Source organism: Amia ocellicauda, chromosome 13 (assembly GCF_036373705.1).
Source record: "Amia ocellicauda isolate fAmiCal2 chromosome 13, fAmiCal2.hap1, whole genome shotgun sequence".
In the NCBI taxonomy this organism is placed as follows: domain Eukaryota; kingdom Metazoa; phylum Chordata; class Actinopteri; order Amiiformes; family Amiidae; genus Amia; species Amia ocellicauda.
The window spans coordinates 29,856,468-29,873,718 of NC_089862.1; the positions used below are offsets into that span (position 1 = coordinate 29,856,468).

General features: G+C 39.4%; 1 protein-coding gene across 1 annotated transcript in view; it reads right to left on the reverse strand.

Annotated features, from left to right (window-relative positions):
• Positions 1–17,251, reverse strand: part of frmpd1a (FERM and PDZ domain containing 1a) — a 51,809-nt gene that overhangs the window by 18,698 nt on the left and 15,860 nt on the right. The window contains exons 2-3 of the mRNA XM_066720563.1: positions 4,647–4,751; positions 1,455–1,615 (exon numbers count right to left, since the gene is read on the reverse strand). Of these exons, the coding sequence (XP_066576660.1) occupies positions 1,455–1,615; positions 4,647–4,747 (262 nt within the window). The 5' untranslated portion in view covers positions 4,748–4,751. The remainder of the gene's footprint in view (positions 1–1,454; positions 1,616–4,646; positions 4,752–17,251) is intronic.

Below are 17,251 nucleotides of genomic sequence, written 5' to 3' on the forward strand. Positions count from 1 at the left end.
TTTAACGTGTGTAGTCCTGAACAGCTTACAGAACAGGGTTATCTGGTCTGCTTAGGATGACCTTCCTGCCTGTGTTTAGGGCGGTCTGTGATCTTAAGAATGATTTTCAGGAGAATTGCTTCCTTTTCTAAAGTAATTTCCATGCTGTGCCATGGACATGTACCAGTGCCAGCATACAGTCATGTGTCGGTGTACCAGTGCCCAAATCGCTCTGGCAATATCAGCTTCCACTCCTGTCATTTTCCTCTGAGTAGCACTAATACAATGTATTGCCTGTCACAATGTTTTACAGTCATTAATTTGGAGCTCGGCCCATGCTAAGAATTTGTAATACTAAAAAGATGATTGGTCTTAAAATAATACTTGAAATAAAGTTCAGTTATAAACACCTGCAGGTGATTCAGTGAGAAAGCAACAACAAAATAAATTAGGACTAAAATAAATAAAATCTCAACAGGATTATAATTACAGAGGAAATATTTCATGACTGACAAAGCCAGGTCTCCAAACATCTGTTCTTACAGCTCAAATACATCAATCTTTCAAGAGAGCTTAGTTCTGCTTAAAAACACATTATGTTACAGTGTGTTTACAGCAGGTTCTCTGACGGGCTGGTGACATTCTAGAAGCAGGTATCATTTTATTATGTCGTACCTCCTGCCTCATCAGTTTACTCTCTATGGTTTTCACTCAATCTTTGATTGTTATCAATTTTCTGCTCTATGGACATAGCACTCAGCCTCACTATCATTCCGTCAGCTGTCAGAAATCATCTGGAAATAAAGCTGCTGCCACAGACGCAGCTGCAGATCTGTTGTATGCCAATGGCATTTAAGTACACAAGCAGATTTATCAAACCAAAATGTAAAATGTTGCTTGTATGCTACAGTACCTCTCCTCATAACTCCTTTAGGGGTGTCATAAACAAAATCCATCTAATCCCCATTCTATCTTATTTGTTTAATGAACATGTCGATGCATTTATTTCTGATATTTATTTTTCCTGTTTATGTACCTTCATGTTATTTAAGGTTGACCTTTCTTGATAAATCATTCCAATGACATTTTGCTTTTGAGGAGATTCTTCAAGGCTGACTGTGTGGAAATGAAGGTGGGGGAGGGTTAATTGGTGATGCACAGGCTTCACCATTGGGCTTTATAGCACTGTGTTATGGAAACTGTACTCCTCCAATCACTTCTTGGTAATGAGATTTGTATCATCCAAGACTCTAGCTGTACTATGTTATCTTTACTATGTACAATATAATCAAATAATTGTACTATGCCATATAAAGACAATTAACAATGTACTCCAACTACAATGTAACAAAGTGAAAAATAAGAATCAGATAAGGGCAGATTACTTTTAATTTTGTCTTAAATGGGTCATGTAATTTCACAAATAGATAGAAAAATACTTCAGTAATTCACCAATTGTATGAAGTGGTAGGTACCTGGAGACACATCCTTTACTATGAAGGGAGGGTGTGCAGAAATCTCAAAACCCATCTGGTCCAGTAGCAGGTCCCTGTGGATCTCGACCGTAATTCTCAAGGGGAAATTCTGCCGACTGTTGCCTTTGGCGCTGGATGAGCCATCTCCGGACGTCCTCTCCCTGGAAACAGAGCAGAAATAACAGGCTGGGCGTCAGGCCAAGCTGTCAGCTTTTAAAATCGCAAATGGGGATTTCCTTAGTGGCTGTTGTAGTAGAAGCCTTCACTGACAACGCTGGATAGGCCCTGAATATGACAGGCTGACTGACCGAGTCCGTGTCACTCTGTGGCTGGGAGGTCAGGTCAGAGGGATCCCCTGTGAACCTCATGTCTGACATTAACTGTGCCTGTCCTCCAATTTGCAATTAAGTACTGCTTTCTTCTCACACTAAGTGTTGTGCCACCTTCTGTAGCAGCCAATTTGAAATTTCCAGTAACCGGCCAACCCAGATCCCCAGCCAGGAAAATCTGAATACAAAATACAGTATACATGTATGTGTATCCAAAATGTGGATTATGCTGACATCGTCTTCTTTTCAAACCCAAAAGCACAAGCAGCAGAGCTGTGGTGTTTAACGGTGTTTAACACAACGCCCTCACAGTCCCTACCACTGACAAGGGCCACAGATGAGGATCCCCCCGCTGACTACAACACAGAAGACTCAGAGTGTTCCCATTTCCTGGGAGCTCAATCATAGTGCTGTATTCCTGATCTTACACAGTGATCTCAAGGCAATAAGGCACCTTCTCCACTCTCCCAGAGAAAGTTCCCTTGTCTGTTTTTCAGGGGAAAAAAACAGGATGGCTTGGCATTGCACATTGCTGACACTGTAAAACTAGAACCTTTGATTTTACAGTAAGTATTTTCTTTTGAGCCATTGGTGCTTAAATCAATATAGCAGTTACATCGCTTGTGTTTGGCTAGTTAAAATAACTCCTAAACCTGTTCCACATTGAGTTTTTTGTACTCCTAAAAGCCCTCAATTGGTGATGCTTTATCATCAATACTTCACTTGTTTCTGTATGAGACTTTCATGACACCACTTACTTAGGGCGTTTCAAGAGAAGGCAGTGAGCAGGGCAGTGTGGGATAGAAGGCAATTACTGCCCATCCAGTAAGGCAGTCACCTTTGCTACATGATGTCATCGCATCGCTCTTCCTGCCTGTATTACAACTGTCAGCAGCAGGAGACCTGATGTCTGCAGTGGCTTTTTTCTTATCTCCCACATCATTTAAAATACACTGCCGGATCACATTCCCCCTTTTGCATTTAGAGGTGAAACTCTGGCTTTGATTTATTACTTTATTTTTAGCAATGAAAACAAACTTATCAAACCTATCAAATCTCAAACACTTCAGTTGCATGTTGGTCCTTCTGTTGCCCTCCAAAAATAATTGAAGCTGGACAAATGCAACAGTAATAATAATAACAACAACAACAGTTGTGTTGAATTGTGAAGTCAGGATAGAGACATTATTCCCACTCCACAGTTAAGACAAGACATTATATGCATTTTTACACATCTGCTGTTTTTCAGAGCTCATGGTTTCACGCTTTCAAGCACTGAAAAAGACTCAGGGCTGCAGTTCAGTTCAGTTTAGCGTAACTGAACGGATTAGGATGTCAAGCAAAACAATGTGAAACAGCACATTAAATATTTACATATTTAAGCATTTGAACTTTGAGGTAAGCTAAAGATTTACAGGGCTACTGTAAGGCACTGTATGTGTCTGTAATGCCTGGTCGATGCTATACCTGACCTGACAAATCATACCACAGAGTCCACTAGCAGCCTGCACATGTAGAAACCCAGCCAGTCCTTCAAATTTGAGGAAGGATGGTCAATGTGTATTTGTAGTGCATCTCAAATATGCCATTAGATTTGTTTTTTGAGACATTCTGAAGGCCAGTGTCTTGTAGGAAACATACCATTGCAAAAATGCATTGTGGTCTATGCTCAACCTATCCTGCTTCTGATACATACTTTTATATCTGCTTCGTCACTGAAGCCAATAATGACACAAGACAATCCAGAAAACTCATTGGTACAGGACTGTTATGTAACAAAGCTGTCATGAACTTTTCCTCAATGGATCGGGTATAAGGCAGCAGTGTGCAATACGCAGTGGTGGAGGGCATACATTTGACAAATGCTTTCATTTCAAAATGCTCATGGGTAACAACATGGGTAAAACAGACATGCACGTAAACAGACAAGACAGATTTGTGGTGACTTTGTCACGGGTTGCAGTTCTTAGTGAATTGTGACTCACATCTGGACTGACTGGGAAAATTATCCCATTCAACAAATCCCATTACTATGCCCAAGTTGAGACGTCAAAGCAGCTGCAATCTCACCCCACCTCTAAATGCGTGCTACCATGACATTTTCTGCTAAATTAAGCGCATTGCAATGCCACCTTATTCCTATCGATATTTTGTTGGACATGACGGACATAACTGATGTCGACTAAATTACTCATTCACAGTGAAAACTGTAACTGTGTACTGAGATCGCCTCATAAGTGAAGAGGAACAGTCTGTAACGACATCTTTGTCTGCCTGATTTTTTGTCACATCATAAAAAGCACACTGGCGGTACACTAGTCTATTCTAATCATATCATGTGAAGCCCATCACATTGAAAAGGCCCCGTTGAGAAGGGTGGTACATGTCTAGCAGTGTGAGAAAGAGACCGATAATGAAATTCCTATTCAGCTCATCTGAGTTTTTCTCAGGACCGTATTAGCAGGCAATGTCAGTCAAAGTTGCTGTCCTTTTTCCACTCATGCGTGGCAGTTATTACTGCAGTGAAAACAGTGACTCCTTCTCATATTCAGTTCACGTTCATAACCTTAGGATGCAGCCTTGGGAGTAGAGGCATGGCATGATTTTTTTTAATGCAATCATTTCATTAAAGATACAAATGGTGCTATGCCTTTCCTTCTGTTCTTCTCCAGCTGATGGACAATGTTTCTAGATTATAATTTGTATAGCTTGCGGCAGTGCAGCCAAATAGCATTTTCGAGAGCTGCATCTTAAGGTTAGAAGGACAACAACTTTAAAGTGCAGGGGCCCTTTAAGCTCCAAAATATCCCCAAAACACTCAATTCAGTATCCAGAAGCCAAGCTGGACCCATTCCAGCCTTACCTGCTGCCAGTGTCTCTGGAGCGTCTGAGCCATCGTCCCACCACCTGCTCAACTCGACTGGATTTGCGAGACGGGGACGTATTAGTCTCTTGTTCTTCCATTTAACTGCAGATAAACAGGAAGTCGTTAGTGTAATTTACTGGGCGCAGTCAATCTGTATCTGAGTCAGCACAGAACAGAACTGTCATTTAACAAATATATTACGTATAAATAACATCGCACATATGGAGTATACATTACACATATTTAGTGTGCTTGGCTTTTGATGCATGCAGAAGACAAACTAATATGAACTGGCTAATTTTACCAAATTTCATTTTAGTTTTTTAGCGGTTTAAAAGAAGATTGTATGTTTGACCCTGACCGTCACCCTGACTGGAGGGAGGACATTTTGATAGCCCTGTCACTCCATCAGACCTGACCTGGACTCCCTCTGCAACCCACCTCAGCAACATGTTGTTGAATTTCTAATGTTATGAAGAAAACAGCAGTTATTTTACTTTTCCACCATTCTGGATTTGAACCTGTTTTCCATCTTGCAAGACTGGAGTGGTAATGTACTGTAGCCCAGCCCCCAGAATTATCAAAGGCATTGTCACAGGAAATCTCACTCAGGCTCAGACGTGTAACTGCCTAATGGATGGCCTACAACCATCTGAACACATTAACACTGCAAAATAATAAAACTAACACAGGATAGACATTTACCATGAATATTAACCAGTTACCGAAAGCAGAACGGTCGCCTTCATGTCTGCCTTGAGACCGAAATATTATCATAATCAAATAGGCTGTAAAAGCCAGGAAAGAAATTACTAAATTAAAGCAATTACCTTTCTTTTTAATTGATACATTGAGTTCAAGAATAGACCTCTTTGCCACAACATTTTCGTCAGCATTGAAACTCATTTGAAATCCAATTGACAATGGACCACTTATAAGACTGCAAAAGGGCTGATCATTTAGTGACATTCTCCAGCCTGAGGTGCATGCTTTGATGTCCAGCAACAGAAGCCTCTTCATACACACCGGCACACACTCACAGAGCCACCTCACAAACCTATAGACAAGCCACACTAAGAGCAGTACTGTGTTACAAAGTGCATCTTCAGAAGGAACACTAACGGGAGAAGACAGTCATTAATTCATACTCAGGCCAAATTATGGACGACGAATTAGAGCTGGAGGTATACTTCGTATCTCAGGGCGAGAGCGGTACTGCCATTAAAGACACGCCATTCATGCCAACATCTCCAAACCAGTCATTACACAAAGAAGACACAACTAACATCAGCTTTACCAAGTGCTCTGTGCTCCCTCTCCTGACACCAGTGTGAGCTCATAAGCTCCATTCGTTACTGGCAAATACAGATATAAACAAAATAACACTGAAACTATATTTGTTACAATTGCATGCTCCATGATTGAAGGACTACTTGTCTGCAAATCCTCTCTAATTTAGCTAATTTGGTTAATTTGGTTGCTTATGTGGAACAAAAGTCAATTCACAAATGGTAGACAAGTAGCTCTCAGCTGAAATCAAAAGAGTCTTTGGAAATTAATTCTCTTGATGAGCTCTCTAGTGCTCATTTTAATCTTGGAGAGGTTTATTAATATACTGGATATTTAATGTACTTCTAAAGAGAAAATGTATAGTGTAGAGCAGTGGTTTTCAACCCTGGTCCTGGAGGACCCCCTACCCTGCTGGTTTTTGTTCCAACCGAGTTCTCAATTACTTAATTGAAGTAATAATTTCCTAAAAAAATATATATATATTATTATTTTAAACAGTAGGGGGTTTAACTTAAGTATATAATTGTATAAATAACTTATTAAAGAACCAACTATTTTATTACACATTATAAATAGTAAAATCAAATCAGATTGTTCCTTAAGTTAAGGTTCAATTAAGTAATTGAGAGCTCGGTTGAAACCAAAAACAGCAAGTTAGGAGATCCTCAAGGACCAGGATTGGGAATCACTTGTATAGAACATGGTCAATTAAAGAGGCCTATTCTGAAAAGAAAAATGAGTAATGTTCAAAATATTGTAAAGTTTTGGGGTAACAAAATTTTCACACTCATTCACACTAAATGTTTTGCTTAAAATGTATTCATTTTATTCAACAAGACATGGGTTTTGTTTTATTATTGTTATCTAACTTTTTTAAATGCTCTGCTGACATAAATGCTATCTATATCACTAAGGAAGAGGAGCAGCCCAAAAACAGAAGGTCTAATTCCATGATGTAAGGATGCAGTTGTGGCTTAATGTGTGAGGAAGAGCTGCTGCACAACCGATTTAACCCTCAAAGGCTGCAATCTCAGTACATCTTCCGACGGGCAAATCCTAAATGTGCATCTGGGCTTAGAAGAAAGGCTGAAAGATTTCCTTAATGGACACATTTGCACACTGATGGCTTCTTGTTTCGGTCTGAAAATCTCTTGAGAGGTAACATAAGATATGTACCACACCAGCCAGACTCTCATTAAAATTTTCCAGCAGGGATGGCAACTAGAGACCCATCCTAGACACAGCCTCTGCCCCTTTTTTCTTTTTTCCGAAGGAACACAGTTTGCTCAGCACTGCAAACACCACAGCCAAACGGGGGGAATATTTCATACCATTATGAAACAACTACCAGACGCTGTGCTGTTTCTTGACAGCAGGGGCCCCCAAGTATAGCTTAACATATAGGACACTCTTTTGTTAATAATTCAAGCTCTCCCTTTCTTGTCTGGTACAGATGGTCACACACAAGAATGTTACAAAAGATGCCACCAAGTGTAAACAAAACAAGTCCGGCACCACACTGTGCTACGGCCATTCAGAGAAGACATGTTTGGGGTTCCAAGCAGTCGTATAATTATTAATACACTGTATGGATGTCAGAATTTCATAACCTGGGACACAATAACTTTCAGGAAATCAATAAACATGGGCACTACAGCTGGATCATAATTATTCCAAGTAAAATCACATGAGAACCGAAAATATTAGCAGTATTTACAGTATATTAAATGTTAATGGCTTAATGACACTGGGGGCACGGTGCAGAACTATTGTACTCTAATTGGAAGTCCCCAGGTATCCGTCTATGAAAATTAGAGAGTTCAGTCAAAACCAAACTCCCAAATGATCTAATTTTGTTGACAGACTAAACAGATTGGTTTGTCACTGGTTTAAAGTAATGCTGAGGTGGGTTCTTATCTACCATAGCGAGAGACTTTTCCCTTTGTGGGCAAGGAAAGCTATACATTCCTACTCATTAAAACCCTAGTGTAAACCATTGTTTTTAATGTAATACATCAGATATTTCATTTATCTAAGGCAATTTGAGGTAGATATTTGTGACCTGTGTTAAGGAAGGTGAAAAATGGTGATCCCACAATTATCATTATTTAGCCGATTTTTCAGTAAAGTTGTGTTGTTAGAAACACAAACACTCAGTGACAACTTGTGAGACCAGCATTTAGATGTACAAAATCAGCACTGCTTGTATATCTACAGCTGTACTTCTGAGTAAGTAAATATTCTGATATCAGCATGGGTCTGCAGGGACACATTCAGGGATTCGATTAAAGATTTTCGATCAAAACAGCAGTAATATTTCTACCCACAAGAAGGTTATGTTCCTTTAATAACACTTTAATGCATGATGGGAAAAGAGTACACTTATTACAAAAAAAAGAAAATGTAGCAGCTATTGAAAGTCAAGAAACATTAGTTTACTGAGCTAATTATTGAACGCCACTCCAGTAGCTAAAATGTCCATTTACAACCAAGAATGACCTCTGGGAGATTACAAACCAGTACAAAATGATCTGTGGCTGGCTTTCTCATAAATGGGTTCTAATGAGGATATAATTGTCAACTGACATAACAACAAGGGAATTGGAAAAAAGAGAGAAAAACAACCTTTGCAATTGACATGATTGAAGAGAGCGTCAATATTTAGAGCTGGTGAAACTAGTCTCAACAAATCAGCTCTTTCGAAAAAAGCCAGACACCTTCAGCCTTGCAAAGCCTGTCAGATTGCTCATAATTTATTGATGTGAGTGCTTCATATAGTCACGGGTTTACTTTAAAGCCACTAAAGATACACACTAACTAATGAAGGGGATCTCAAACTCATTGACAGAAGCAAATAGAAAATTTAAAAAATGGTGTTGCAGTAATTGTTTTTACAGGCCTTAATCTGGGACATTAATCTGGGTAATTTAAAGATGGTCGGATGCTGTAATGGAAATGTAGCAAGCATCACACCAGACATGTTTACTTCATTTTTTATGTATGTATCTTTAAGCACAATGTTGTAGTTGCGCCACACACCAAATTGGAAGCACAAACCTGAATTAACCTTCAACAGAAATTCAGACCACTGCTTAGACCTTCTACAGCAGATCATAAAAAAACACTATTATTTTACTATGCAAAAATACTGTAGGAGATAACAGACACTAATTAAAGTGGTTAATTTTTGTCAATAAATGTCATCATAGTTTAGTTGTTTAGCATTGTCGTCTCATATATGAATTGCCAAAACGTCAGTCTTGGTTCTCTTATTTCTGTTACAAAATTGTGTTCGGTTATTTCCAGCCATGCATAACACTTCAGTTTGGGCATTCAGTGATGGACAAAACAATTGCCAATGTAGTCTCTGTTTCACATTATTGATCTTCTAAATTATTAGTTGAGTGAATATACAGGCAGTTCACAGAAAAGAATGCCACAGATTGTTCTGTTTTTTTTAAAAAACGATTAGGGCTGTGTCTAAATGTACAATGATGAAGCTTGTGCATGTTGACAGGCCTGTTGGTGCTGTGGAGAGTTTCTGGCAAACATGCTTCCTATTGACAGCAGAATCTCATAGCGTGGCAATTTTAATAATGCTCTCACACACTAGCCAGCCTCTTCTCCTTGTAGAGGAGGGGGAAGTTTCCAGTAACTGGATATCACACATTACTTTCCCTTCCTGTCTGCATTAAAGGTCTTATGGCAGCTCCCACCACCAAAACACATCTCTTCATATACAGACGTGGCCGAAAGTATTGGTACCCTTCCACTTAAAAAAACAAAAAAACTACATTTTCTCTGAACTAAGTAGAAATTGACAAAAGTATTTGGTATCCACCATTCTTTATTTCACATTCAATAGAACAGAAACTTTGCTTTTGATTCATGACATAACATATTACTTTCAATAGTAAAACAAATGAAAATGGCACGGACAAAAATATTGGGACCCTTAACCTAATATTTTGTTGCACAGCCTTTAGAGACAATAACTGCTATAGCTATATAGCTCTGAACGAGATTTCTACACTTCTCGACTTGTAGTTTGGCCCACTCTTCTTGAGCAAACCCTGTAAACATGGAGTTGTTATGATTTACTAAAAGGTCTATTTTTGTTTCATCTGTCCAGAGGACATTCTCCCAGAAGGACTGTGGCTTGTCCACATGCATTTTGGCAAAGTCCAGTCGGGCTTTTTTGTGTTTCTATCTTAGAGAGAGGTCTTCTACCATGGAGCCCATTTTCATTCAGACTGTTGAAACCAGAGAGATAGCGACTGTTGCACCTTGAGCTTGAATGTCGGCTTGGATCCGTTTTGAGGTTTTCCTTGGTTCTTTCTCGACCATTCGAACAATCCTTCTATTCATTCTTGGGTCACTTTTCCATTTGCAGCCATGTCCAGGGATGTTGACTACAGTCCCATGGGCCTTAAACTTCTTAATAATATTGGCTACAGTGCTCACAGGAACATCAAGCTCTTTAGAGATGGTCTTGTAGGACCATACTTGGCTATTACCTTCTTTCTAACATCCTCAGACAACTCTCTGGTCTTCCTTCTATTTTCCTTTCTTCTATGTTCAGTGTGATGCACACAGTGACACAAAACAGCAGAGTGAGTACTTTTCTCCATTTAAACTGGCTGAATGAGTGATAATGCGATTGAAGACACCTGTAATAATTATTAAAAGAGAATGATCTACTTGAGGTATCACTACAATACAATGATGTCACATAACTTCTAAAGGGTATCAATAATATTATCCAGGCCATTTTAGAATGTCTTTATAGAATAAGCAAGAATTCAGTTATTTTCACAGATTTTTTGCTTTGTTCCACTGCAAACCAAAGACAGTGTATGGATGAAGAAAGATGTTGATTTCAACACTTTTCAGGGCGAATGGTGCATTACTTGAATAAAATGCAAGGGTACCAATACTTTCGGCCACGTCTATAAGTGTGTGTCTCAGTGTGGAGAGAATGTGGACACATCACATTCTCTCTGTTGACTGAGCACTGTCCCATCTGAAGGGAAAGGTATATAGCAACCCCAGTTCCCTCTGCTGTAAGATGACGTTCAAAGAAAGCGTAGGTATCTGAGCAGCAGCAGTGTGGAGTAGTGGTTAGGGCTCTGAAGCGGATAGTCTTGGGTTCAATCCCAGGTGGGGGACACTACTGTTGTACCCTTGACCAATGTACTTTTGATTGCTTTAGATTGCTCCAGTTAAACCCCAAGCATATCAATGGGTAATTGTACGTAAAAAGTCCCTGGATAAGGATGTCTGTTAAGAAATATAATATATATGTCAGTCAATCAGAGCAGTTCTACTGAAGACACTGAAATGTGTTAAGATATATAGCTTATACATATGTATTATACATTTATTATTATGATAATGTGAGCGTAGACCTTGAAGGCCATTAAAATGATACTATGGTTTTCGCCTCATTGAGAATGTTTAAAGCTTCTTGTGTCAGTTTAAAAAAATGATATTTAATGAACTGGTGAGCTTACAATAACATGAGGGCTAACATCTTCATGTTTGTTTGTTTTGTAATCATCTTTATGACAAAACAAAACAAATGCCAGGGAGCCACTGCACATTATTAGAGTGCCATATTAGCCCTGAACATCTTAAACCAGATTATCTTTGAGAAGGACCCGTATACCTGAAATAGCTAACATTGTACCATTCTCTCAGGGTAACCAGTCACTAGGGTCAAGCCTGTTTCCTGAGTGGTTGCACACTAGTTCACACTAGCATACATAGTAGTGGAAATAACTGGGTAGGGAGAAAGATTGTTACATAGCTTGTTACAAATACACAATAATCACATGTGTGACTTGAGGTCTTTATATGGGTCACAGGTCGGAAACCTAAACCCTAGAGGGATTTAGAATAAGAGCATTGCGATGTTGCATTGTCTAGCTGAGTTTTAACGGAAATAGTAAGAGTCGTCCACTAGAGGGCTCCAAACTTTTGTAAATAAATAATGGGTAATAAAGACAGTTTGCACCTGAGAAAGAGTTCTGGAGCCATAGGGGAGGGGAGGTCTTCCAACAGGGAAGTGAGATGCTGCTGGCAGCGGTGTACGGAGCTGACCACAGAAGATGGGTATCTGGCCTTTCTGTTCAGGAAGGCTGCTCCTCCTGCAACACCAGGAGGTTTTTGATCCCAGCTATGACAGGGTTAAAGATGATGTGGATGTGAACATGTTCTTTGTGTTATTAGATTGTACTGCTGTGGTCAATGATTTAATTCAATGATGCTGCTCTTGATCAAAGGAATTAATTGGAGATCAGCAGAACAATCTGGTTCCGTGTTCAGAATGGCAGAGGGGGGGGGAGAGAGAGAGAGAATGAAAGAGAAAGAGGGAGAAGGTTGTTTTTATTTTACAGGCCTTGGCTGTGAGTAAGGGCTGCCAAGGTCATGGAAAAGCAGCTTTACTGGTTTTGGGAAGAGGACAGGAAAGCAGGGAACTGAGGCAGCATGCAAGTGTGTGACTCAATCTACGTTGCCAATAGATATAAATAAGAATGCATTTAAAACATGCATGCAGCCGCAAGGTGATAGGAGTTTTTTTTTTTTTTTCATGGCAGTGTTTTAAGAATCAATTTCGGTTGCAGTCATGCGTCTCATTTTCCATGGAGGCTGTATCTTTTACTTTATTGTTCCTCTTTGAATACATTATTGCCTGGTGTTGCATTCCTCATTCTTTTCTTTTTCTTGTTTAAATGACTCTACAAAATAGTGTTTTAAAATTTAAAATTTTAGTGGACATGGACTAAGACATCAGCTGCAAATCAATCTTAATCATGATGACGATGGTTATTATTATTATTATTAACTTATTACAAATTGAAATTGCTAGGAATAATCTGATCTCCTTGTCTACATATTCATTAGAGAAGGAGATTAAACACTTATGATTATTATCATGGACAAAAAACAGATTGGCTCAAGCAGCACCGTAGACAAAATACTTTTTTTTTTTAATTGCAGTCTGCCAGTGGTGGTCCTTTGCTGATAATTAACCAATTATTGTCATGCACACTTGGGGGACCTTTACTGCACAATTTAACACATGTATACAATTTACAGTTAGGTCCATAAATATTTGGACAGTTACATAATTGTCATCATCATTGGCTCTGTACGCCACCACCATGGATTTGAAAGTAAACAATAGAATATGTGCAAGATCTGCTTTAAGTGTAGACTTTCATCTTTAATTTGAGGGTAGTTACATCCAAATTGGGTGAATGGTGTAGGAATTACACACAATTTTATATGTGGGCCACCCAATTTTAGGGGCTCAAAAGTATTTGGACAAACTAACATAATCATGAATTAAATTGTCAATGACTGCCTGAAGTCTGGAACCCATAGACATCACCAGATGCTGGGTTTCTTCCCTGGTGATGCTCTGCCAGGCCTGAACTGTATCTGTATTTAGTTCCTGCTTGTTCTTGGGGCGTTTTGGCTTCAGTTTTGCCTTACAAATCAAAACAAACCAATCAGAGAGATGGCAAAAACATTAGGTGTGGCCAAATCAACTATTTGGTACATTCTTAAAAAGAAAGAACGCACTGGTGAGCTCAGGAACACCAAAAGGCCTGGAAGACCACGGAAAACAACTGTGGTAGATGACAGAAAGATTCCTTCCCTGGTGAAGAAAAACCCCTTCACAACAGTTGGCCAGATCAAGAACACCCTTCCAGGAGGTAGGCGTATCTGTGTCAAAGTCAACAATCATGAATTGTTCCAGACTTCAGGTAGTCATTGACTGCAAAGGATTTGCAAACAAGTATTGAAACTCACAATTTAATTCATGATTTTGTTGTTTTGTCCAAATACTTTTGAGCCCCTAAAATTGAGGGGACCACCTATACAAATGTGTGTAATTCCTACACTGTTCACCCAATTTGGATGTAACTACCCTAACATTAAAGATGAAAATCTACACTTAAAGCACACATTGTTTCCTTTCAAATCCATTGTGGTGGCATACAGAGCCAAAATGATGACAATTGTGTCACTGTCAAAATATTTATGGACCTAACTGTATTTATTTGGATTGCAGGAAAAATAAAATAACTTGTACTTGGAGCAAGATCTAGAATTTGACTGTGTGGAGAATTCTATTCCTAAAGGAACATGTGGAATGTGTTTTGCCAACTGTATGTCAGTGACGAGTGAATGGATGCATGTCCACATAAACACAAACATAAAAAGAGACTCAATCACGAAGCAGGAATTAATTTTCACACAGAAACCTAGACAGAGAGAACCACTATCCACTATGTCACCCCTAAGGGGCCTCTCTGACAACTATAGAGCTATCTGAGCTGGTCCTTGGTGGAGGCCACCTTAAACGCCTGACCAGAGTTCTGCATAGCAACATCATTCTCCCTGTGATCGCGGACGGCTGTTTAGATGACAGACTCCATGCTGTGCAGATTACATGGTGTAACTAATCCTCCAAACCTGGAGCAGATGCCAACAAAAAAACCCTGGGGAGAAAATCCTAGGGCTTGTTCAGTGAGATAGAGCTCCTCCACCCTGGCCTGAGTTTCTCCTGTAAACTCCCTCTGTCATGCCTCTGAGCAGCTCCGGTCCAATCAAAAATTAAAAATATTCCAAAAGAAGAGGGGGGGAAAAACTGTTTAAGTGATTTACTGTATCTGTACCTGAATTCCTGATAAGGACCTCTTAACAGGCGTGCACTTTGAGGAATACCCCACACAGGACCAAAAGAGCCATGACTAAGTGGATAATATTGTTGGTATTCTCCAATGGTTTCATTTGAATATTGAATATGCATTTCCTCATTAAATATATGCTGTTTTCTACACAGCTCCTGGTCCACTCTCTCATTCTTTACAGTCTTGCAACTCCTGCAACTCTCCCCTGATTGGCTCGTCACCAAACTTATCCAAAACTTGCTAGCCATTTTCTTGGTCTCATTTCTCCCATGCAACTCTTCTGCTTTGGACTCTGGTGAATTGTCTATAGAAATTGAAGATTTTGGTCCAAGCCTCACTCAGTCTCCAATATCTTGTTTTTTGCTGTCCCCATTTTCTCCTTCTTCCCCTCTCTCTGAAAGACAAATCATCATCACTGGCTCATTGTTCCAGCTAGGTTTCTTCCAGAATTACTGAATGCTGCAGATCTTTTTAATTGTTTTCTTACTATGCATTCCCTTAGTTCAAATAAAGCTTGAATTAAACAAGACCACAGCTAGAATGAAAACCAGAGGATGCAGGGATAACACAGACCAAGACTGGGTCACCCTGGTTTAGATTATCCAAAGTGATGATGAGCTATAAACTAAACAATGTATGCACATTTTCTATTTATCACACATCCACTGAGGTTGCTCTAGCTAACAGGCACTAACATGAAAGCAAATACAGATTAGCCAGGAATGGTTTCATTTCATCTACCCTGGAGGCTCCACAGATGAAAGCTATTTTGTGAGGTCTTTTGTTAGTTCAATACAAAGGAAATAACAGTGTTTGTGCTTTTTATTGGTCCACAAAAGGAAATAAATTAGATTGAAAAGCCATCATGATCATCACCTGAGGTGGCAAATGAGAAAATATGTTTTGAAGGAAGCCATTTAAATTGATTAATTTTACATTTTGCTCTGTGTTGATTCCTTGGTTATTTTTCCAGGTGCATCTCTTTTCAATTTGACTGTTTATTCAATTCAAACTACTCAAGCAGCAAGTTTTACTTTGATGTGAAAAAAATATGTCTTGAACATTAAGTCCCTGTCCTTTTGCTGAGCGTTAAAACAATGAGCACATGGACCAGTGCCTCCAAAGCTTGCTAATAAGCTTAAGTGCCAATTTCAAACAGCTTTACCGAGGGTGTAACTGCGTCACCTACTTATCCGGATCACAGCTTCTGGCTTCAATATGACAGACACACAGAGCTGACAGACAGACCTGTGAGCTTGGACAACTTTAAATTATTTATCTTTCACCTCTACAATACAGATGAAAACATTTGAAACAAGCACAAAGATTCAGGACAGTTAAGTTTTTTATATATATACATATATACATATATACATATATATATATATATATATATATATATATATATATATATATATATATATATACACACAGTACTGTGCAAAAGTTTTAGGCAGGTGTGAAAAAATGCTTTAATGTAAGAATGCTTTCAGAAATATACATGTTAATAGATCATATTTATCAATTAACTAAATGAAAAGTGAGTGAACAGAAGACAAATCTAAATCCAATCCACCCTTTGCCTTCAAAACAGCATCAATTCTTCCAGGTACACTTACACACAGTTTTTGAAGGAACTCGGTAGGTAGGTTGGCCCAAACATCTTGGAGAACTAACCATAGTTCTTCTGTGGATTTAGGCAGCCTCAGTTGCTTCTCTCTCTTCAGGTAATCCCAGACAGACTCGATGATGTTGAGATCAGGGCTCTGTGGGGGCCATACCATCACTTCCAGGACTCCATGTTCTTCTTTACGCTGAAGATAGTTCTTAATGACTTTCGCTGTATGTTTGGGGTCATTCTCATGCTGCAGAATGAATTTGGGTCAAATCAGATGCCTCCCTGATGGTATTGCATGATGGATAAGTATCTGCCTGTACTTCTCAGCATTGAGGAGACCATTAATTCTGACCAAATCCCCAACTCCATTTGCAGAAATGCAGCCCCCAACTAGCAAGGAACCTCCACCATGCTTTACTGTTGCCTGCAGATACTCAATCGTGTACCGCTCTCCAGCCCTTCGGTGAACAAACTGCCTTCTGCTATAGCCAAATATTTCATATTTTGACTCATCAGTCCAGAGCACCTGTTGCCATTTTTCTGCACCTCAGTTCCTGTGTTTTCGTGAATAGTTGAGTCGCTTGGCCTTGTTTCCACATCGGAGGTATGGCTTTTTGGCCGCAAGTCATCCATGAAGGACACTTCTGACCAGACTTCTCCGGACAGTAGATGGGTGTACCAGGGTCCCACTGTTTTCTGCCAATTCTGAGCTGATGGCACTGCTGGACATCTTCTGATTGTGAGGGGAAGTAAGCATGATGTGTCTTTCATCTGCTGCTCTAAGTTTCCTTAGCTGACTACTGCGTCTACGGTCCTCAACGTTGCCTTTCTTCTGTTTGCTCACTTTACATTTAGTTAAATTGATAAATATACTATAAAATATAATATACAGCATTTTTTCACACCTGCCTAAAACTTTTGAACAGCACCATATGTACACACACACACACACACACACACACACACACACATATTCAATTTACTTGCGC